General features: G+C 43.7%; 1 protein-coding gene across 2 annotated transcripts in view; it reads right to left on the minus strand.

Moving 5' to 3' along the window:
• TMEM65 (transmembrane protein 65) overlaps positions 1 to 23,854 on the minus strand; it is a 59,395-nt gene extending 35,541 nt beyond the window's left edge. Inside the window, exons 1-2 of one of the 2 annotated variants that reach the window (XM_024102712.3) lie at positions 23,014 to 23,854; positions 12,701 to 12,781 (exon numbers count right to left, since the gene is read on the minus strand). In XM_024102712.3, the coding sequence (XP_023958480.2) occupies positions 12,701 to 12,781; positions 23,014 to 23,362 (430 nt within the window). In that variant the 5' untranslated portion in view covers positions 23,363 to 23,854. The remainder of the gene's footprint in view (positions 1 to 12,700; positions 12,782 to 23,013) is intronic. The other variant, XM_065586107.1, reaches the window with a different exon arrangement.
• Between the last annotated feature and the right edge of the window lie 502 nt (positions 23,855 to 24,356).

Consider the following 24,356-nt stretch of genomic DNA (forward strand, 5'->3'; position numbering starts at 1 on the left):
ATGCCAACATAAGCTGTAGTGTAGATACAGCCCTAATGGAAGTAAAGCAGCAAGAAACAAGGGTTGTTTTAAATATGCAAATAAACTGGAACTGGGTGATCTAAATAAGCAAAAGCATTTAGGCTTTTGTTTTTAATTTTAAGCTTTTAGTCCCTATGGCCACAAAGATGACCATCCAATTATGAAGAGGTAGTGTTGTTTTAGGCCCAATCCACACTGCAGTAATAACTATACCAGCACATGCTTAGAAACATCACTGTTCAAACAAGTGTTTGTAGTTTGGACAAGACAATTCTTCATGACCTAGGTTGGAACATGATTGTAACAGTTATAGAGCTGTGGTGGCTCCTTACATTACAAACAAACAAACTTCATATTGGAATACAAATACCCATGTCAGATTACAGGTCTGGCTCTGCAGGCACAGTTACGTATAGGGCACGTTACCAAATCTGCAGATAGACTAAAAACAATAGGTCAATAAATAGAGTTAAACCTACTGTACAAACATCACTGCTGAAAGATAGGTGAAAACTGCCCCACTTAGATCAGCTGAGTAGGAATTCTGAAAGCTGATGACTCGAGTGTCGATGTTAACTATTTAACTACTAGTCATTTAGTAGAAAGCCAGCTATTCAGATTGCAAACAAAGTTAGAATACTACTACACCACCTGTATCCTGAAACCTGACTTCTGCACATGAGTAAGTACACTTTGAATTTTATATTTTTAATTTGAGGGTTTCAAAATGCTTTTCAATTTTCCCTTGAGACAAATTACAGGAGAGAAACTGAGGCACTACAATTGTCTTGCCTGTGGTTGCATCGAGTAGATGGCAACGCTGGGAACAGAAACCAGAATTCTCAATTTCCAATCCTCTACTCCAATCATTTGTCAAAACATTACGAGTAAGTCTACACTTCTAGCTGAGGGTGCAAGTCCCAGCTCAAGGAGACATACCCATGTAAGAAGAAGAACAGGAGACTAACACGGCTGCTACTCTGATACCCATGGTAGTTTTGATTGAACGAGCACGCTAAAAAACAAACAAACAGTGAAAGTAGCCTCAAAGATGCGAGCAATTAGCCACCCCAAGTATGTATCCATCCAAAATGCTAGGCAAGTACTTGGGACTACTAGACTCTCCTGACATTCCTGCTGTTCTGGATACAGCAATCTGCAAAGATCAATGTGAGGAAATATACTAAAGCATGGATCATTTTAGGTGACATGCACATGGAACAGGCATCCAATGCTGTGCTCAGGAAAAGTATTTGGGGTTATTGTGCAAATAAATCATTAAATCACCATATACCACTGTGTAAGGGGGGGGGCGTGTGGCAGGGGGGCAAAAGGGCTATTAGATTTACAAAATACAGAATACAAAGCTAGAGAAGACACTGTTGATAGACTAACAGATAATGTATCTGGAATCCTGTTTATATATATTTTACATGACAGGATAATAATTTGGAGAGCAAACAGAGAGGGGCAAATAAGTCCAAGTAGTCTAAAACAGTGGTTCTCAAACTTTTGTATCGGTGACCCCTTTCACACAGCAAGCCTCTCAATGCGACCCCCCTTATATATTTTTTTAATATTTAACACTATTATAAATGCTGGCGGCAAAGCAGGAGCTTGGAGGTGGAGGCTGAGAGCTCGCGACCCCCAAGTAATAGCCTCACGACCCCCAGTTTGAGAACCTCTGGTCTAAAAGGAATTTGTCGTAATTCAACCAGGAGAAATGATGAACATCAGCGTGACTCAAAATTTGGGAAACCTTATTTAAAGTGGTTAGCAGATGTTATTTCAACAAAGTAAGGCACTCAATAAAATTACAATCAAAAAGGTCAGAGACTGGAAATAGAAGAGGAAACTCAAACAATAGCTACAAATAAAGGATGAGCATATGGTGAAAAACTTACCAAGAAAGATATCTGAATCAAACAGCATAGATGAGTTGGAGACCCTACGTTTATTTTGGAAAAGGAAGCAATTAAAGGGTAGGTTGAGAAAGCTGGAAGGTAAATTAAGGGGGTGGGGGTTGGTTTTTTGGTTTTTTTTAAGGTCAGGTTTGGCCTGATGGCATTTCAGTTCTTAAGACATATGCGCTTAATGCATGGTTTCACTATGACAAGTAACTAAAGTGGCATCATATGCTTCCATTTTCACGTCTCCAAAGCCAGAGCACATCTGCTAGTTTTAAATATAAACAGTGGTTGTTGGTTTGTTTTTTTTCTAACCGCCAGTGCTGCAGACAACCTGGACTCTGAAAAATCAAGTTTTTCTTTCTGCATCATGCATCATTATAAATTAAGCTTCTGTGGTATATAAGGGGTTCGCACAAATAAGAGGGCAAATTTTGGCATGGCAATTGGAAATTAGTTAACGATTCTGTTGATGCTTCATGAGAAGGAGCTGGATTCGATTCTCTCTCTCGTAGCCCTTGAGCATAAGGAGTAAATCTTACATTTGTCACTAAGGGAAGCAAATATTACTCTAAACGCAAACTGGAAACTGTTATCAAGTCAGAAGATGTCATTTTATTTTCAGTGCAGAACCACACTTTGAATATTCTTTGAAAAATTAGTTTTAAAGGCCAGCCTATTGGACACCAGCTTTGATATGCAATCTCTCATTTTTTAGTCTTAAAATTATACAGGTTCTTAGATAGCCTATTTTATATGTTCAATAGAATATGGTCATACAGAAGTATGTAAAACAATTTCCTTGGCGCCTTGAGAGGAGCGAAGCCTAATAAAATAGAATGCAGTATGCAACCATGAAGAAAGAAGCTCTCAACACTGAAATCCATAACAAATATGTTGGATTTTTATAGCAAAATTCAAAGCCCCCTTTACTTACGCAATAGGTTCTTCAAGTTGTGTTGTCCATATGTACTCCACTTCTGGTGCACATGAGCCCCATGCATTTGCAATTGGAATCTTTTAGTCAACAGCATCCACTCGAGCTGTGCCCTCACGCTCCCATACTGACGGGAAAGCGGTCCCAATCGCTTCTCAGTTTCCTTTGCCAATACAGAATCCAGGTGCAATAAAGGTCATGGAATACATATGGACAACATCTCAATAAAAAACAAAAACAAAAAAAAACACTTTTTTTGTTATTGTAGGGTAAGTAACAGTTTTCTTCTTGGAGCAACTGTCCGTATGTATTCCATTTCTGGTGCCTCACAAATCAGTAATTTGAGGTGTACGAGGAGGGTGCTCAGAGTCAATTTATAGAAGGATTACCATCCAGCTCTGCAAAAGCAACCATCAAATCTCAAAACTTCAACCAAGAAATAACGTCTCATAAAGGTTTGGACTAATCCCCACATCGCCACTGTATAAATCTCAGAAACAGATACGCTTCTCAGGGAAGCTGCAGAAGCTGCCTGAGCTCTAGTGGAATAAGTCCTAATCTGCACCAAAGGATCTAAACTGGATTATTTCTAATTAGTGTTAATGCAATTAGACACCTACTTAGATAACCTCTGGATAGATACAGCCTGGCCTTTTAACATGTCTGGCCATGATGTTAAGTGAGTAGGGTATGTGATCCCAAAAAGCCCAACAGGCATTGTATATCCCCCAAAGTTTCAGCAAGCTATATGAGAGGGAGCTTCCTCTTCTGAACACAAGCCCCGAATTTTTTATGTTCCCAGATGCACTCCCCACCCTATTGCACTGGCATTCGGTAACCACTGCTTTGATTGACCGAGGGCAGGAAAAGGGGACTCCCTGACACACATTGTTGTATTCCATCCACCGTTGTAAAGAGTGAAGTATCTCTGGAGGCACCTCAACAAGGGTGCCCCATGTCTGCAACTTGTGCAATAGACTAACTTCAGCCACCACTGAAGAGAGCAAAGGCACAACTTCACATATTGCATTATGTATGTGCATACAGCCATATGGTCCAGTATCCTCAAGCATACTCAGATTGTGGTCAAAGGGTGCAACTGGAGAGCCCAACAAAGTTGCTGAATTGTCTGGAACCGTTCAGATGGAAGAAGGATTCTATGAATTTGAGGGCCTATCCGGCTCCAATGAACATGATTTTCTGAGTTAGGTGCCAAGTTGATTTGCCCTTTTAAGAATAGACCTAGACAATCAAAACGGTCTAGCATGAAAAGTTGACCAGACTGAGGACCTGTTCCTTGGATAGTCTCTCAGTAACCAATCGTCCAGGTACAGGAAGACTGGAAGTCCCCTCCTCCTGAGGAAGGCCACCAGCACCATTCATGCATTTGGTAAAATCGCATGATGGGGGCTGATGATAGGCTAAAGGGGAGGGACCATATACTGGTAGTGGTGGCCAGCAATGAAGAATCTGAGGAACTTCCTGTGGCCTGGGAAAATTGCCATGTGAAAATAAGCATCCTGGATGTCGAGGGCAGCAAACAGGTCGTGATTCAAAGCCTGGAGAATGGTAACCAGAGTACCCAGGCAAAATCTAATGTACTTGATGTGTCTTGAAAGCACAGAGATCCAGGATAGGTCTCATTCCCCCCTTTGGATATTGGGATTAAGAAGTACCGGGAGTAAAAGCGCTTTCTGTGAAGGTGATGAGGAAACTCCTTGATACCCACCACAGTACACAGGGTTCATACCTGCTGTGACAGAAGTGAGTTCTGAGAGGGATCTCTGAAGACAGATGGGGTAGTGGGATGGGAGCGAGGAACTGAATGATATAACCCAATCTCATTGTGCTCAGGACTCATCTCTCCATAGTTACTGTCCCCCAAGCACCGTAGAAGTGAGACAGCCTGTCCCCGCATAGCTGGGGCGTGGATATGACACTGACAACTGAGGCACTGATCTCAAAATGCCCAAACAACCGTTCTAGCCAAAAGAGTAAGAGGATGGGCCATTTGAGAAAAACTAGACCCAGAAGGTTTCCTTCTCCTAGATTTGTACCCCTTTCTGGGGAAATTTTGATGCCTCCAGGGTGGGAGGACTGCTGGAAATATCACTGAGGATGATATTGCTGTTGGTTCCCAAAATGACATCTCTTTGAGGCCTGGGTGTAAATCCCCAATGGCGTAGGGTGGCCCGGGAGTCCTTGAAAGAATGTAATGTCTCATTAGTTTTCTCCAAAAATAGGAAGCAACCAATTGGCAAGTCCTCTATGGTTTGCTGGACCTCAGGAGCTATGCCAGAGTTTTGTAACCATGAAATCCTTCATTGTTACGGTGTAACGATGCGGTTCTAGCGGGACCCAACTGAGAGTGCCAATTCATGACAAATCGCTTAAAATAGGGCAATTACAGCCCAAGACTGGGGCTTTTCCACCTTTAAGGCAAACCAAACCAGCCAGAAAAAGAGGACTTCAGTCTCACCCCACTGGCTAACCACAAGTCACACAAGCAATTCCCTTAGACACTCCAATTTCCCAGTATCACCACCAGTGCCACTCGTTATGGGGACAAATGGTTATGAAAACCAATACCCCAGTAAAAGAAAAAAGGTTCTCCTGATCCCAAAGGACCAAGCCCCAGATCCAGGTCAATATACAAATCAGATCTTACCCACAAATCACGCTGTTGCCAATCCTTTAGAATCTAAAATCTAAAGGTTTATTCATAAAAGGAAAAAGATAGAGATGAGAGTTAGAATTGGTTAAATGGAATCAATTACAGACAGTAATGGCAAAGTTCTTGGTTCAGGCTTACAGCAGAGATAGAATAAACTGCAGGTTCAAATCAAGTCTCTGGAATACATCCCCAGCTGGGATGGGTCATCAGACCTTTGTGTAGAGCTTCTGTTTGTAGCACAGTCCCTCCAGAGGTAAGAAGCAGGATTGAAGACAAGATGGAGACGAGGCATCAGCCTTATATAGTCTTTTCCAGGTGTAAGAACACCTCTTTGTTCTTACTGTGGAAAATTACAGCAAAATGCAGTCTGGAGTCACATGGGCAAGTTCCTGCATACTTTGCTGAGTTACAAGGCATATTTGCCTTCTCTCAATGGGTCAATTGTATAGCTGATGGTCCTTAATGGGCCATCAAGCAGGCTAGGCAGAGCTAACACCAGCTTGTCTGGGATGTCACCCAGAAGCATAGCATAAGTTTGAAATACAGACAGTAGAGAGCCAATATTCATAACTTCAACTACAAAATTGATACACACATATAGACAGCATAATCATAACCAGCAAACCATAACCTTGTCTTAGACACCTCATTTGACCCCCTTTATACAAGATTTGGTGCCACTACAGGACTTTGGTTGCAAGCATGTTCTATATGGTCCCAGATTATGTCAATAACGTCACATACGGCCAAGGCCCTGAGCCTGGATGAAGCACCAACTACATCCAGCGCTGACTGCAAGAATGTCTTGGCCACTAAATGGCCTTCCGTAACAAAGGCCTTGAACTCCTACCTGGAAGATTCTGGCAACTTGTCCACAAAACTGGACATAGCATCCCAGTTCACAAAATTATATTTTGATAATACAGCTTGCTTGTTTGTAATGTGCATCTGCAAAGTGGGAGTCAAGTAGATCTTTCTCCCCATCAAATCTAGCCTTTTGGACTCTTTCTGTAGGCACCGATTTATATCTTCCCTGTCCTACTTTCTCATATGCCACTATCTCAATCAGAGAATTTGGAGCTGGATGAGAAAAAAGAGACTCAAAGCCCTGCATTGGCACACAGTATCTTCTGACAGTGAGCTCTGCTGTGTGCATTAACAGAGCCCAGGCATTACACAGGGATTTACCAGGCTCTAGTATTGCTTTGTTTACAGGGAGAGCAACTATCCAAGGAACCGATGGAGAATAACCACCAACGTGTAGGTATTTTCCTGTACAAACTCAGCCTGAATTCCTAAGGCCGATGCCATGCACCTAAGCCGATCACGATACAATCTGAAGTCATCCAGCACTGAAGATGAGGACTCGGTATTCTTGTGTCATTTGGTGATAAGGAGAAAAATATAGTTGGAACCAATGGAATCCCTTGAGGAATGACATCTGACTGCCGTAATGGTTCAGGATACCCCATGGCAGAGGGAGCCGATGGCTTCAGGCCTGGTAGTTCTGGCAAGGAGCCCATTGTGGGTACAGGTGAACTCACTCTACAGTGAACAGACAACCAACATTTCTCCAAACAAAGGACTTCTATAGAGGCCACTGTGAATAAAGATATTGCATTGCCAACCAGAAAGAACTAAGCCAAGGTCTCATGTGTCTACTGCAGGAAGGGTACCGATCCCAGTACCGACTGTGTTTCCTGCTGTGTCTCGATGACCTTTGAGATAGAGAGCAATGGGAAAGGGGAGGGAGATGCTTTGAGCTTGATTGCGAGGATCCCTCCAAATAGCTTGATCGTGTCGGTAGGGTCACTCGACAGGGCCACCAAACATCCAATATTATCCATAGCCCAACCCAAGCCATTGGTACCAAAGGAACAGTCAACAGGACCTTGGATATTGGTACTGGCTTTAACCTCACACTGGGTCCCAAAAGAGGCATCGGTACCAAAAACGAAGATGGTTCAAGGACAGCAGATGCAGGCTGCATTGTAGAGAGAATCAGTACCGAAGATTCTATGCACGTCAACGATGATTTTCATGCCAAGCAGGAAGTCAACAACAACCCTGCACCAAGCGTGAACTGCAGTACAGAGGATGGTGTGACGGGTTGGATCACAGAAAACTTCCTTGGGGCTGCCATCTGATGTGCCAAGACTACTTCTGCCCCTGCTTTCCCTGCCAGCTTGGGACTTCAGCACCATCTTGTTGAGCCAGACATGCCAGTCTACTCCAACACAGACCCAGGGTCTGAACCATGTGCCCCAAAGCTGCAGACTTAACTGAAAGCAACTTACAGAAGTGTTCCTGTCTTTAACACTCAGATGCCCAACTCCCAATGGGGTCTAAACCCCAAATAAATCCATTTTACCCTGTATAAAGCTCAAATTGTTCGCCCTCTATAACACTGATAGAGAGATATGCACAGCTGTTTGTCCCCTCCCCAGGTATTAACACATACTCTGGGTTAATTAATAAGTAAAAAGTAATTTTATTAAATACAGAAAGTAGGATTTAAGTAGTTCCAAGTAATAGCAGACAGAACAAAGTCAATTACCAAGTAAAATAAAATAAAACAAAACACGAAAATCTAAGCCTAATACAGTAATAAACTGAATACAGATAAAATCTCACCCTCAGAGATGTTTCAATAAGATTATTTCACAGACTGGACGTCTTTCTAGTCTGGGCACAATCCTTTCCCCTGGTAAAGCCCTTGTTCCAGCTCAGGTGGTAGCTAGGAGATTTCTCATGATGGGTGGAACAGAACAAAAAGGGGCAGCCATTTATATATCTTTTGCATAAGGCGGGAATCCTTTGTCCCTCTCTGGGTTCCCACCGCCTCCTTCTCAATGGAAAAGCACCAGGTGAAAGATGGATTCCAGTTCAGGTGACATGATCACCTGAAGACTAAGACTTCATTACCCATTTGCCTGCACACACATATACAGGAAGACTTACAAGTAAAACAGAGCCATCTACAGTCAATTGTCCTGGATAATGGGAGCCATCAAGATTCCAAACCACCATTAATGACCCACACTTTGCATAATTGCAATAGGCCCTCAGAATTATATTTCATATTTAAGTTTCTGATACAAGAGTGATACATTTATACGAATAGGATGACCACACTCAGTAGATTATGAGCTTTGTAATGATACCTTACAAGAGACCTTTTGCATGAAGCATATTCCAGTTACATTATATTCACACCATCAGCATATTTTTATAAAATCATATAGAGTGCAACATCACAGATGGCATCAGCAACAACAGTAAGTTTGCCACCAAACCAAGGGGATCCGAGGATGCCAAGGATGATAGCACTGTAGTCAACTGGTCCTGAATGAGCGGCGAGTCAGAGATAGAAAGGCACAGAAAATCTGCTGTTGCTTGATATACAGTCAAGAAGGAGACTGACAGTCTCAATGGTTGCCCGAGGCAGTACTGAGTCAACAGTACAGGCTCTCTTTGCTCCCACCTCAGTACTGGAGAGCGGGCTGACAGTCCCACTCTAACCCGTGGACCGGGAGACTCTCAGTGCTGTTCAGTACTATTCTTAGGCAGAGAAGTCAAGTCCAACCTCTGGAAAGGCCCTGGGCTGTCTTAGGAGGGTTTTTCTCAGCTAGCCCAATGAAAGGGAGCGGTCCCTCTTCCTTCTGCTTGAGTAATTTGAGCTTGGCTGAGAAGTCCCAGCTCTAGTGCTCTTTGAGGGGCCTAACTTCCCAAAGCGGTCCCCAGTGTCCAGGCAGGCTTCATTGCCTGCTCGAGAAGGCGCTCCTTCAATCTTACGTCTCTAACCATCTGGTTCCTCTTCTTAAAGGACTACAAACGGAGTGCCTTTCCTTAGTGCGTCCTTCCCCAAGGTACAATAAACATCTATCCTCACCATTTTAAAAACAAGAAGTACAAAATGAATAATTCAAACAACAAGTCTTCCAAAGGAATCCAAAGAACAGAGTGTAAACATACTATCAGAGATAAATGGAATGTGGCAGACAGGCTGAGGAAACACCATTTAATAAACTAGAAAGAAGAGAAACAGCAAATGCTGACATGTGCCATGACTCTGCTAAAGTTTAGCAAAACCTGGGCTATACATTAAAAAACACATATGTCTATCTCAAGAATAAAGTATACAATGAACACTGCAGAAGTACCTTCAACTTCTTTCAGATAGTATTGAGAGAGTTTTTGGATGAAAAACATCACATCCATTGGATAAAACATTTTTCTGAACTTCTGCCTTCAAAGCCAAGTAAATATAATTCATGGGGACAAAAACTGAAAATTTCAAAAAGCCATCAGAAATGAAAGAACAAGTTTAATTGCAAGCGTTGTTAGTACATGTCCCAAGACTCAAGCAAGATGTTATTTGTTATGAAGGAAAGTTTCACGCAGAATAAGAGTAAACTAAAAGAAGATATTATTTGTTGTTGGAAATAGTTCCACTATATTTTTAAAAACAAGTGATCTCCAACTGTCTCTTAATCTAGCCATTTCTAGATATATTTTTAAAATGGAACTTAACAAGATTTATGACATTTGCCCTGACTACTTTGCTTGTATACCATATCTAGCTGCATCCCATTGTCTACTTTGTCTTTTTATACTTTAAATTTCTAAGGGCACAGTCTATTTCTTCATACTTCTGTACAGCACCTAGTACACTTTGGCTAAATAAAACTGGAAGTGGCTAAGAGCTGGCAATTCAGGGTAAACTTTTCTCCTTGCTTAATTAGAATATAGAATGTCAGGGTTGGAACGGACCTCAGGAGGTCATCTAGTCCAACCCCCTGCTCAAAGCAGGACCAATCCCCAGACAGATTTTTTGCCCCCGCTCCCTAAATGGCCCCCTCAAGGATTGAACTCACAACCCTGGATTTAGCAGGCCAATGCTCAAACCCCTGAGCTATCCCTCCCGCCATAAGTAAAACCCCACATTTTATTTTATTTTATATTATGTACGCAGGGGAATGGTCCCGCTATTGTGGGGAACTTTCCTGGCTTCTGCACTACCCTGGTGAAGTGGCCTAGCGAAAGGATCTGAGTCCTCGCTCCCACTTCCTTTACCCAGAGGCCTCCCTGCCCTTGAGGTCTCCCCTTCCACTCTCCTGTCTGGCGGAGTCCTCGTAAACCCCGACAAGGCTGGGCCCAGGATTCCTGGGGGGCTCGACCCCCAACCCTGCTGTGGTCACCCAGGACAGGGGCTAGGGTGTCCCCACTCCGGGGTACTCTCTTTGCACTGGGCACCTCCCTGACCCACTGATCATTTCATACAATTTAAAGCAAATACAAGTTGTTTAATTAACAATTAATCTAAAAAAAGAATAAGGAAAAATGGGAAAAGTTAAAGGAAAACACATCACCCTGCTCTGCGGCAGGGAACATTACAAACAGTGTCTCTGGAACATCAGGGCAGTTCACAGAGACTAGTCTGTTCCTTGTAGGTCCCAGGCCTCCTTCTCAGGCCCTGGCTGTGCTGCAGGTATGCTGCGGGTTGGACACTTGCAATGGTGGTGGCCACACACCTCTGGGCTTTGAGTGGTGGGACCCTTCTTCCCAGCGTCAGCCCCCCATCAGGTTACGGTCCCCCTCCCGGTCTGGCCTGCAAGGGCCCTTAACTAGGGGTGTCTTTCTGTGCTGGGCCCTTTGCCCAAGGTCCCCCCTTGGCTGGCCCCACTTGCTCACCACACCTGGCTCTGTGGCTGCAGCTCTGCTCCCAGCACAGGATCTGCTCTCCCTGGGCTGCGTCTCTGGCTCTGTGGCTGTGCCTCTGGCCCCTCTGGATCTGTCCCAGCTCTGCTCTCCAGCTCAGCTTGGGCCCCTGCTTTCTCCTTAGCTCGGCCCCACTCAGTCTGACCCAGGCAATTCCAACTCACACGGAAGACGGGACCCACCCTGGCCTCCTGTCTCGCTGATTAGCCTGCCCGCCCTGTCAATCAGGCTGACCTGGAGCATTGGCCTCTCGCCATTGTTCCTGGGGACTGTCAGTCTCAGGGTCCTGATTTCCCATCGACCCCTCCCCTTTTAGTGCTGGGAGCTAACCAACCAAAACACACCCCCTTACTAACATTCATTGGGGAACAATCCCCTTGCATTTAGATGACACACCAGAACTAAGCCTCTGATGGAGACCATAAAGGAACTAAGCATATGCACACTTTGAATACCGCTTATGGCTGCTAAAGTGTTTTTAACTAGGATAGTAATATGAACCATAAAAATCAAACTACACATTTAGTGTTAGCAGAATGTTGATCTCTCCTAAAAGTCTTACTATATCAAAAAGTAGCATATTTTCCTCTAGAAAGGTTAGTTTAAAATCTAACTTCTTACAGGCATAAATGTATTCCTTTTACAGATATAAGATTACTACTTTTACATATATTTTCAAACTTAGACCCCACTCCTGCACATACTTATGCATATACTGAACTTTAAGTATGTAAGTAAGTAATCCCATTAACTTCAACATGACTACTCACGTACTTGAAGTTAAAACACGGGTAAGCATATGCAGGACCAGGCCTTAAGGTTCAAATTTGTAAAGACATGCATGTAAAAGTGTGCAAACATAATTTATGAAGTAACTTGGCACAAAATATATATGCAAAATTGCACATGCACAATTTTGAAAATGTAGGCCTAAATCTAAATTAGAATATTCCATTTCATTTCACCTATGAACAGTAATTACTGCTTTGGTTTTTTTTAAATGAGTAACACAATATTTTTAGTGGTGAAAGTATTTCAGTACTAGGGTACTGAACATTTAGTGTACCAGCTGTAGCTCTTTTCTAGTAAAGTGATGCTGATGGTATAAGGTACAGGTTGCCAATGCTTTCAGAGTGAAACAGAGCTATTTCAAAGAAGCATGCCTGTTTCAGCATTAACTAAAAGTTAAGATATAGTTCATAAACCTCTCCACAAGGAGAAGGAAAAGAACAACTTTCTACAATTGAGCTAAAAAAACTCCCATAATAATTTTTGGGCTTAGCTGACATTCTTGAATTATAAACAGAACTGCAAACTTTATTCCTGTTAACAAAACATGCCAACTGCTTCAAAACAAGCAAGCAGAAGTATGTCAAACTGATAATTTCCTACATTTTTCGTGCTGCATAAAGCCAGCAAACATAAGAGATTTTGCCATACCAGAAGTACTAGTTGACTCTGGTGATGTTACCCGCTTCGTTGCCTTCTCAAAGGGTACCAGTGGTTTTGGGTATCTGGATGCTAAACGTTTTAAAAAGCAAAAACAGGAACAAGTCATTCTCTAGTAGCTTATATTTAAAACCATTCCAGCTACCATAATTTACCTGCCAGAAAGGATAGGGCTTTATAACTGATGGAGAGGCCTAATCCTGTATACAAAACTACCACTGATTGCAGCATCAGTGTCTTTAATAAGATGTTTTTATGACAGTAAAGTCTGCAGCATCAGGCTCTGAGAATTTCTAGATACAAATAGAAAACTATTGAGAATAGAGAAATAGATGCAATATCAAATTAAAGAAGTGGTTTCATAAAAACAGACAGATAGAACACTGCAGAATGGAGCACAAAGCGAAATCAGGTGAATGAGTCATAAAAGGAGTTAAATTGCACCAAACAGTTTGTTGCTGAATCTAGTGTAAAAATGGACAGCTATATGTTTAGACATTTTCTGAGACAAATTTCAGGCTAATTCTGTTTTAAATGATTAAATGCTTCCTTTGTAATTTAGGCTATTAAACCCTATCCCACTTTTGGTACTCTAACAATATCTCAACAGCCTCAACCTGGAGTGCTTTCTATAAGAAGCTCCTGTTTTCACAGGTTATACACAAGGAACCAGTATCAAGTCCTAAACAAAATCAACACTATGTTAGGTTTGCAAGTTTAAACACAAAACAAGTCAGGAAATTTTAACTTTCCTATATGGCACATAACATATGTATTAAAATAAACATTTAATCTAGTAAAAATACTACATGTATAAAGAGGGCAAGATACCATTCCTATAAGAAATTTAAAATTGAGTTTCCCAACTATTTAAATTTGCAATTTTATTGTTGGATTGACAGAGGGTTTTGTATTTTTTTAAATAACGTGTAAAAATGCAGAGGAATATAGGAATAAAGAAAACTAGGTGAAGAACTGCTGTGCAGCTCTGTAGTGCAACCGAAGGTAGTTATGCAACTAGAAACTAAGATTTTCAACTCCTCAAGAGCAGTACATGTTAAAGCTTTTTTAACTTTGCAGATTAACATTTTTCAAGTTCTCAGCTCAGAAGGCTCATAACTGAGGTATCCAATGAAATGCCTAGTCTTCAAATCTTTTCTCTCTGCTCCACCTGCATCTGGTGCTGATTGTTTTGCAAGCTACCAGAGGTGCTATAACCTTAGTGCCAACCACATTTGTGGAGGAGGAAAATTAGCATGAAAATTAATCCAGACTATTTTTTACAAGACAAAATAGTTTCATCTAGGGATGAGGAGAGTGAAGAAAACCAACTTTTGACCCTATTTACTTAGTGGGGTAGTTGTGGTGTTCGCAGATAAGAGAGGTCTGACCCAGGCCTCTATATACTAATACAGTTACCTGTGGAGTTTTTAAGCCCAATTGGGCATTCAGTTCTCCCTGGCTAAACTCCATAACAGAGTTCTTATCTGAACAAGGCAGAATCCACAGTTCCAGCCATCAGAAAGGGGCGTGGCTGGGTCAGACCAACAAAGCCAAATCTGCTTTGCACAGCAACTTACTTCATTGAATACTTTTACTCAAAAGCTGCTGTGACAATTTTGTGGATGAACAGGCTCATGATTCTGACAAAGAAAACGCATTTTTCCCCTCAGGCCAAGTATTGTACCAAAGCAAATAAAGCAAGACTTAACTCTGAATGTCCCCTGGTTGGACTAGTTTGTATGTATTATATACACATACACACACATTCTCTTTTGCCAAGAAAGCCATGTATATTATTCACACCTTATCACCTACAACTTCTGCTATTTGAACAAATTATCAAAGAATGTATTTAAACATAAAACTGAACAAACTTTTTAAAGTTAATATGATTTATTGCTGATAATTGAGCTAATTGCTGTACATGTCAACAGAAAATAGCAATGAAAGGCTTCTGATTTTCTAATGTGGTGTAAATGCTTACCAATTATATTGTCTACCACAAAAGACTATTAGCATTAATGTATGTTGCTTAGCTTCTACACAGAAATATTAACATAAACTATCATAAACAGTAATTCTTATATTCCCATAAATTGATGCTTTGTGTAAAATACAAAGTGTAAGATTGACCAAAGTTCAAACTCAATATTGTTTGTATTTTCTTTTAACATTCTAGACAAGCTATACAGCAGTTGCTGTACATGCCTCCTTTATACAGAGACTTGACATCAGTCTGAAATATCTTAGTCTCATTCATTCTGTGAATTAACCTTTTGCACTCACTAGTGGGTTTTGCAAACATACCAGCTGAAAGAGCTTGCTGTCATATTGGATAAGAACTATCTGCACTAGTCAAAGCAGCTTACTCTTGCAAAACTGTTATGAATGTTTAGCAGCACAGGCACAAAATCTGCACAACCACCAATTATCAAAATAATGATGAATCTAACCATTTGGTTCTCCCACTGGAAAAAAAAAATTGCTTGCCTAGAGCAAGCACAAACTATGTAAGAGTTAGCCAGAAGGTTCCATCTATGCATAGCTCAAAATCCACTTGCACATATATACAATAGCCATAAAGGGATGCCAGAAGAATCTTCCCTTCAGCTTCAACTATTATCTGCCATATCACACTGTTTGTCAGGAATATTCCCCACAGTAGACCAATTAGTCTACCCAAAATATGCACACACACACATACCCAGTGCAAGGAAGCTTATTTTGCAGAGGAAATGATCCCAGCAGAATCATGTAAGTGGTCACTGGGCCAAAGAGTGACGCTCAACCCACTGGTCTTGGTATGCCTTAGTACATTGCGCCGGGGTGTTTTCATAAAAGTCACTTTAGAAATGCAAGTTTGATCAAACTGAAAGTAGAAAACTTGAATGTAACAATCTTTTCACTGAAAACAAATTCTTTCTACAAAGACTTCTTAATTTTCATCAAAAGATGGTTTTGTTACATAAAAGGAAATTTAGAAGTGTAAATGATTCTCTGTGTAAAGAACTTTTCGACAGTAACTAAGTTTTTCCACTACTGTGGAATCAGTGACACCTTCCTCTTCTGACCATGTTTAAAAAAGTGGGGGGGGGGGGGCAGGGAGGAGGAATTAACTCTGTCCCACTGCTAAGCAAAACTTATCAGGGGCACCACTTTTATTCAGAAAATAAAGCGAAGTTGGAAGCATTTCAGATATATCCAAAACAGAAAAAAGAGGAATTTGTCAGCCCCACCACTTAGTGCTTTTACAATTATAAAGAGGGAAGCAGTAAAACATGATGCAAGTGCAGTCCATCTGTGTGATTTTGAGATGTTTGTAAGGGACAGACATCCCATTTACAAACTGTATTTTCCAGGAAGAATGGAAACTCTGGAACATAATCCTCAAGCTTCTCTGTTTGAGAACAACTTGCAAAGGATTTCCATGTTACAAGAAAAAATATAAAATTAATGTTGTAGATACATCACTAGATAGTGTGCTGCACTGTCAAAATTTTAACATGGAATGCTTTAAAAAAAAATGTATTCTACCTCAATTGGCAGGACATATCGTAAGGTAAAATAGTATCTTGACAACACTCCCTAAAAATCCAATTCTTTACTTTTTCCTCCTCCCAGTCTTCCCACCCAGAGCTACATGCTCCTGTGAGAGGTTCCTCCGTGTCAGTGGTTCTCAACCAGGAGTACATGTACCCCTGGGAGTACACACAAGTCTTCCAGGGGGTACTCAACTCATCTAGAGCAGTGTTTTTCAACCTTAGGGTTGCAGTCATCAGGGGGGTCACAGGACGGTTTTAGGAGGATTGCAAGTGCAGGGCCGGCATTAAGGAGCGACAAGCAGGGCAATTGCCCAGGGCCCCACACCACAGGAATCCCTGCAAAGCTAAGTAGCATGCTTCACACCCGCTGCCTGGGGCTCAGGCTTCTGACAAGGCTCACAAGTGAAAAACAGGCTCAAATATCACAATGAAATGTAAGTACAATATTCATATTCCAAATCGATTTATTTTATAATTATGTGATAAAAATGAGAAAGTAAGCAATTTTTCAATAATAGTGTGATGTGACACTTTTGTAAGCAAGTAGTTTTTAAGTGAGGTGAAACTTGGAGTACGCAAGACAAATCAGACTCCTGAAAGGGGTACAGTAGTCTGGAAAGGTTGAGAATCACAGCACTATGTGGCTTCCTTCAGGGCACTGCCAAGCACACAGACACAGGCCTTCTGATTGAGGACTAAAAGTATAAAGGAGAACTTCTGTTTTTATTTCTTTAAAGTACATTTCTAGCCCTTAGATAGATAGGCCTGATAACATCAACCAGTGTAAACCAATCAGTAGCACTGGGGAAAGAAAACAGAACTTGGGATCCACTTCTGCAACAGGGAGCCGACACCAACACCTAACATAAAACAAATCAGTTATATTTGGAATGCATCCCAAGGAATTATCCTATACACTTGCATCCCAAGGAATTATCCTATACACTTGTGCATAGCTGCATGATCACGGTGGACAGGAACGGGTTACATTTTGGAATAGTAATGATACAAACGTTTTTCACAGGCCAACATGTTCGGATTGGTGGCTTCTAAATGTTAAGGGTGATGGCTCTGGCTCACCTATCTGACAATTGTTCTTCAGTGCAGCAGTGGTGACAATAGTAGGTTATTCCTCGGCCTCTGATGTTAGTGGAAGCTGCAGGCAAGACGTCCCGCCCTATCTAGCTGTAAGGCAGTTGGTAGACGTAGACAGCGGGACTATATTCTTCTGGTCATGGGCTTGGTAATTAGTTGGGAAACAGGCCCCCTTTGGTTCTTGATGTGAACAAGTCTCCTGTCTGCTTACAGTCTCCCCTAACTAATGAGAGTCTCTGCGAGGGCACAAAAGAGGTAGTGAAGGAAGAGAATCAAAAACTTATTCTAACTAGGGCTTGGTCTACACTAACCCCCCAAATCGAACTAAGGTACGCAACTTCAGCTACGTGAATAACGTAGCTGAAGTTCGAAGTACCTTAGTTCGATCTTACCTCGGTCCACACGTGGCAGGCAGGCTGCCCCGTCGACTCCGCGGTACACCTCTCGTCTAGCTGGAGTACCGCAGTCGACGGCGATCACTTCCGGGTTCGACTTATCGCGTCCAGACAAGACGCGATAAGTCGAACCCAGAAGTTCGATTGCCAGCCGCCGAACTAGCGGCTGGGTATAGACGTACCCTAGGAATTCTTAGTCAAGCGGGGCACATACTAAAAGCTTTTCTTCCATAAAGATGTATTGTGTCAAGAGCTGAAGCTTCAGTACACATCAGAAGACCACAGACATGTGTGACGGGTTGGATCACAGAAACCCCCTTGGGAGCTGCCACCCGATGTGCAAAGACTACCCCTGCTTCTGTTTTCCCTGCCAGCTCAGGACTCCAGCACCCTGTCTTGCTGAGCCAGACACTCCTGTCTGGCTCCAGACACAGACCCAGGGTCTGAATCACTTGTCCCAAAGCTGCAAGTTTACCTGAAAACAGCTCGCAGTAGTGCGCTTGTCTTTAGCACTCAGATGCCCAACTCCCAATGGGGTCTAAACCCAAATAAATCCGTTTTGCCCTGCATAAAGCTTATGCAGGGCAAACTCATAAATTGTTCGCCCTCTATAACACTGATAGAGAGATATGCACAGTTGTTTGCTCCCCCAGGTATTAATACATACTCTGAGTAAATTACTAAATAGAACGTGATTTTATTAAATACAGACAGTAGGATTTAAGTGGTTCAAAGTAGTAACAGACAGAACAAAGTAAGTCACAAGCAAAATAAAACAAAATGCGCAGATCTATGCCTAAACAAACTGAATACAGATAATTTCCTCACCAGTTCCAGAATGCTCCCTTTTACAGGCTAATCTCCTTTTAGCCTGGGTCCAGCAATCACTCACACCCCCTGTAGTTACTGTCCTTTGTTTCAGTCTCCTTCAAGTATCCTGGGGGGGGGTGGAGAGGCTCCTTCTTTAGCCAGCTGAAGACAAAATGGAGGGGTCTCCCACAGGTTTAAGTAGACTCTCTCTTGTGGGTGGAGACCTCCCTCCTCTGCAAAGCCCAGCTCCAAGATGGAGTTTTGGAGTCACCTGGGCAAGTCACATGCCCCTGCATGACTCAGTCTTTGCATTGTCCACATGGCATCTTGCATGTCTCCAGGAAGACTTCTCATGTGGATTGGAGCATTCCAAGATGCATTGTTCCCTAAGTGTCTCCTGATCAGGTACTTAACCTGGCAAATTCCTTCCTAAAGAAGCTGACCAAATGCCTCACAAAGCTTACTTAGAAATCAGGCAAGCATACAGCCCATATTCTTAAGCTCGAGTAGAAAATGATATATACGTACAAATAGGATGAATAGATATAGTAGATCACAACCCTTACGGAGATATGTTACATGGCACAGGCAGCACAAAACATATTCCAGTTATGTCATACATACATTTATAAGCACCCCCTCCCCATAAAGCCTTATGGGGTACACTGTCACAACATGAACCAAGCCTAAGTGTATACGGTGACAGAACTATGCACACCTTTTATTATTTTCTCATCAAGGAGGAGAAAGTTTGTTAGTTGCAGCAGGCATGGCAAGTTAAACAAAAATTTTGATGGCTGAGTTCCTAGTAGCCTTTTAACCAAGTGACCCCGAAGCAATACCAAACAAACTAATTCAAATATGATTCCAGGCAGTCAATTCCTTATAGTGTCTTGCTTTTCAATGAGAAGCCAGAATGAATACACTATATTACCAAATTCATGTTGACAAATACTAGGCTCAATTAGGGTGACCAGATGTCCCAATTTTATAGGAACAGTCCCGATTTTGAGGTCTTTTTCTTATACAGACTCCTATTATCTCCCACCCCCTGTCCCAATTTTTCACATTTGCTGTCTGGTCACCCTAGGCTCAATCCAGAAAAAAAATAAAAATAAAGGTGAGGTTAATAGATCAGGGAAAGTAACTGGAAGATGTGGTGACAATATATGTCCCTCAAAGGGTATGTCTGCATAGCAAAGGAAAACCCATGGCTGGCCCATGCCAGACAACTCGGGGTTATGGGGCTCAGTCTACAGGGCTGTTTCATTACTATGCAGACTTCTGGGCTCTGTCTGGAGCCCAAACTCTGGGACCCTCCCACCCCACAGGATCCTAGAGCCTGGGCTTCAGCCCGAGCCCACAATTCTACACAGCAATGAAACAGCCCCGCAACCTGAGTCAGCTGGCACGGGCCAGTCGTGGGGTTTTCTTTGCTGTCTAGACATACCCTTTGAGGATATCTTCTCCATGTGGGATCAAGTTAGAGTCTCAATTATCCCCAGTAACCTTTCAACAAGTAGCTAAGATCACTTGAACCCTTTCTCCCACCTTACAGCATTCTCTTTCCAATGCTGAGCTTGTAACAATAATTCGTACTTCTGTCACATCAAGACTGGGCTACGCTCTACTTGGGGCTGCATTTTAAATCCATTGGGAAGCTAACATTAATGCAAAATGTAGCAACCCACTCAGCAAGTAGAGCATCCCATTATGAGATTCTTCTATCAGTACTCCCAGATCTGTCCTGGCTGCCTGCAGATTTCCAGGTGGAGTTGAAGGTACTAGTATAGATATACAAATCCCTAAATGACTCGAGTCCTGCCTCTCTCTACATGCCACATTGTTAAAGTTGAGACCTGTGGAGACACTCTAGCCAGAGATCCCTCTCACTAAATTGGCAGGGCATTCTACATGAGGGACCCTTTCCTCTGGAATACACACACACACACACACACACACCCCGAACTCGAATTAGCCTGGATATGTTGACCTGCAGGGGAGTCTCCAAAAATTTTTAGAGGGATTTTTGGAGACAAATGCTATTTGAGGAGTAATGTTTACCGAGGATGGAGTAGCTATTTTATCTATACTGTGTGGTCCATTTATTTTTTTTGTCATACTGTGTAAGGTTCCTGCTGAGTCTTCTGTTCATGTTAATTGTGCTATTAACTAATTTTCATTAGTGCCAAGAGTATAAGAGAGGTGTCGCTGGTAATTTTACAGATCTGCAATAAAGAAGTCATAATTCAAATACAATAAAGATTAATATGGCCCGACTGTTTTGTTCCTGTTTAGTCTTCTAAATACTCAGTTAACAGGTATGCAGACTATGGATTTTATAGAAATGCAGTTATAGAGGAATGCATCTAGCAGTAGTTTAGCAAACTACTTAATGCAATCTGTTTATCTCTGTATCAATCCTCAAACATTATGTTGAAATAAAAACATTTCTTCTTGTCCCATTTATCATTGAATAAGGAGCTTTGGCAACTATGCTAAAGAATACAACTATTCACACCTCATGTATTGCTTTGTCAAAAGCTAGCAGTAAAGCTCCACAAAAGCTTGAATTTTCTCAAGAGATAGTCACATAGTAATCTTTTAAAATGTCACTTGCTTTCTATCACAGAATAGTATACTATAAATATAGAATTCATTTACATAACAAAAATAAGAAAAGCACATTATTTCTTCAGTGAAACAGTGCTTCTAGGGCTGAATGTTGTAGCTGTTTTCCATTTACTTCAATGTTTCCTCGAGACTTGCACTGTACATCTACAGGCCATAAAAGTGCCCTTTCCAAGGACATACATTACAGTACTACCGAAGCCACAAAGAGGCCTACCTCAAATATGAATGGATTTCTTTAAGTTACAGAATCTTGAATATTTTAATTTAAAAAATTTTATGGTACCTAATACAGTTAAATTATAAGAGTCAGAATTTCAAATTCAGTACTCCGCTTAATAGGTTGTTTGTTTGTGTTACATCAAGTTCTGAAACAAAAGCTAGGTGAAATTTTTAAAAACTGGCCACCTGCATGGTATCTTCGGAAGCTTATGAACTCTAGCTGCGTAATACTTTGACAAACACAAAGGTTATGCTGCCCAAGAATTGCCGAGCTATGGGTGTTGAAGGCAGAGGACATTGTCCCTATGCACTGATACTGCACAACAAAGACAAATTTACTTTTATATATACATATCATTAGTACATTTTTTTAAGTCACATTTTACATGAGTCTCCTACTTACTCTATTGCTTTTTAAGGATTCAATTGGCTGAATGCATAGGATGGAGAAAAGGCTGAATTCTTACGAAGTAAGACCTGAATGCTTCGCTGAATCAATAAATTATATCAACATCCAGAAAAACTCATACAAGCTGAGTATCAAGAGTGTGAAAAGGGTTCCTTGGAATCATTTTATTCCTTTTCCCCACAGTCTATCATTTTGCTTCCATCTCTTTTCCTGGAGTTCCGAGAAGCCTCCCTAAAATCTGACATGCCAAATCTTTAAATACCACAATTTTAAAAGCTCAAAATAGACAATTTAGTCTAGAATGAAATAGAAAGCCCTAGTTTTAACATTTTGTTTTCTGCTTCTATTTTCATTAAGTTTGTTTTTCTAATATGGTAAAGAGTTCACTTTTTCTCCCTGTCCCTCTTTACCAACAACCTAAAGCTAGTATTAATTTAATTGGTCAGCATACAGCCCTCTTTCATCTTTATTTCACTGTATCCTTCCCCAATTTGATGCTGGACTGTTTTCAAGTTATTCACAGATCTTGTCTACTTGTATAACCCCCCCTCTGCTCTACTCTTTTGCTTCCTAATGCCTACTGGAGAGTCTCTCCTTCCTGTTCCTAAAGCTCTTCAAACACACCTTCCTCCACCAAAATATGTTTTATTCTTCAATGAACAGAAATAGGCAAGAGAGGAATCATTTCACTAGGCGTGTCGTTCCTACTTTTTTTTTTTTTTAAACGGAAAACTTTTCATGAGTAACACTGGGCCCTGAGCAGCATCTCATTTCACCGCACAGCCTAGCTCATCAAAGGCACCCTGAAGTACGTGACACAGCCACAGCCACCCCAGCCCGGCTGCTCAGGACACCTGGCTGGGGGAGCAGGCGATGGGGAACCCTGCCTATGTCACTTACTTTGGGGGCAGGGTATCACGTTACCAAAGCGTTAGCGGGTGCGGTGGCAGCCTGGCCCCCGTGGCTAATGCAGCTGCAGAACCAGATGCAGGGTGCATTGGCAGGACGCGGCACGGGCCGTGTACAGGATGACTTTAGCAGAGGGCAGCGCGTCGGCGTCTCCCTGCCTCCCCCGAGCGCAGGGGGGAACAGGACACGCTGCGAGCTGGAGGGAGGGACGGTCACAGCCCGGGCGCGGCGATGCCAGGCTGGGCCCCGACACGGGCAGGACAGGGAGGGGAGGCACTGGCCGCTCACCTTGCGCGATGGCGATGGACTCGAAGCGGTGCAGCTCCCGCAGCAGGCAGCTCCGCTCGGTGGAGTGCAGGCTGTAGATGAAGTCGCGGGCGCCTTGCGCCGTGTTCAGCGCCTCAATCGGCTCCTTCTTGGGGTGGGTGCCCAGCGCCCGCGGGCGGCCGGGCGGCGCCAGCCCCGAGGCCGGGGAGGACGAAGCCGGGGGAAGGCGCAGCCCCTCGGACCCGCCGCGCAGGGTGGCCAGGCGGCGGCAGCAGCGAGGGGCCCGTAAGGAGCCCAGGCAGAAGGGGGTGGCGGCGGGGCCCCCCGGCCGCCCCAGCAGCAGCGCCGTCCGGCTCAGCCACGCCGACATCAGCAGGCAGGGAGCGGCGCTAGGGAGCTACAATCCCCGTCCGGGAGCCCCAAGTGCGGCAGGGCCGGGCACCATCCAGGGCAGAGCCCGGCAGCCGGGAAACGAGCAGCCGCGGCCGAGCTCTGCTCCTTCCTGCGCCGGTGACCGAAACTGGGGAGCGGGACGCGCTGCTCATGGGCTGCCGGCCGGGGAGCGGGGGGGTCCTCTCCGCCTCTCTCTGCAGCCGCCTCCTGCGGCTGGGCTCCGGGCTGGGGAAGGGCGAGTCAGTCACGGCTCCCTGCGCCGCCCCATGGAGGCTCCTGGCAGCGGCACTAGCCTACGGCCCCCGGGCCGGCTGCGAAGGGAACACCCCAGCCGCTCCGCACAGACGCGGCAAACACCGGCGGCGCCCGCGGACAGCCGAGGGGGCGGCTCCGCGCAGGCGCCCGGCCGATGCCTGAGCGACAGCGGGAGAGATGGAGGGTCCCGCCCAGCCGAGTGGCAGGCGCCCTGCCCAGCCAGGCGGTGCGGGACACGGCCCAGCCCCCAAGGAGGCCGAGCACCGGCCCGGGCCCCACCCCCCGTGTGTGTCCGACCCCTCAGGCCTTGCTCCGGAGCGCATGAGTGGGGGCGCTCAGACCCGCGCCCCAGGGCAAGCCAGGGGGCTCTTCCCGCCGTGCTCATCAGCACCGCCGGTGCACGCTCCCCTCCGGTCCCAGTGCTCTCGGCTCCCTTGGTTCAAGCCCTTGCGAGGAGCGGGTTAGTGCCCGGTTCTACCACGGGGGAACTGGGCGCTGCCCGCGGTATTTCCCCGGCCCGCAAGTGCCAGGGGAGCCCGCGTGTGGCTCAGCAGCGAGCCTGGACTCAGTGGGAGCGGGGCTTTGTTTGGGCAGGGCGAGCTTTGCCAGCATTTAAAGCTACAAAGCTCGGGTCCGGGAAACAGAACACAGCCCAGAGCTTCTTAGTGCAACTTGGGGCCATTACCCCACTTCAGTTGGCCCCGGATTGTCATCGC

This window comes from Chrysemys picta, chromosome 2, assembly GCF_011386835.1.
Source record: "Chrysemys picta bellii isolate R12L10 chromosome 2, ASM1138683v2, whole genome shotgun sequence".
Classification (NCBI taxonomy): domain Eukaryota; kingdom Metazoa; phylum Chordata; order Testudines; family Emydidae; genus Chrysemys; species Chrysemys picta.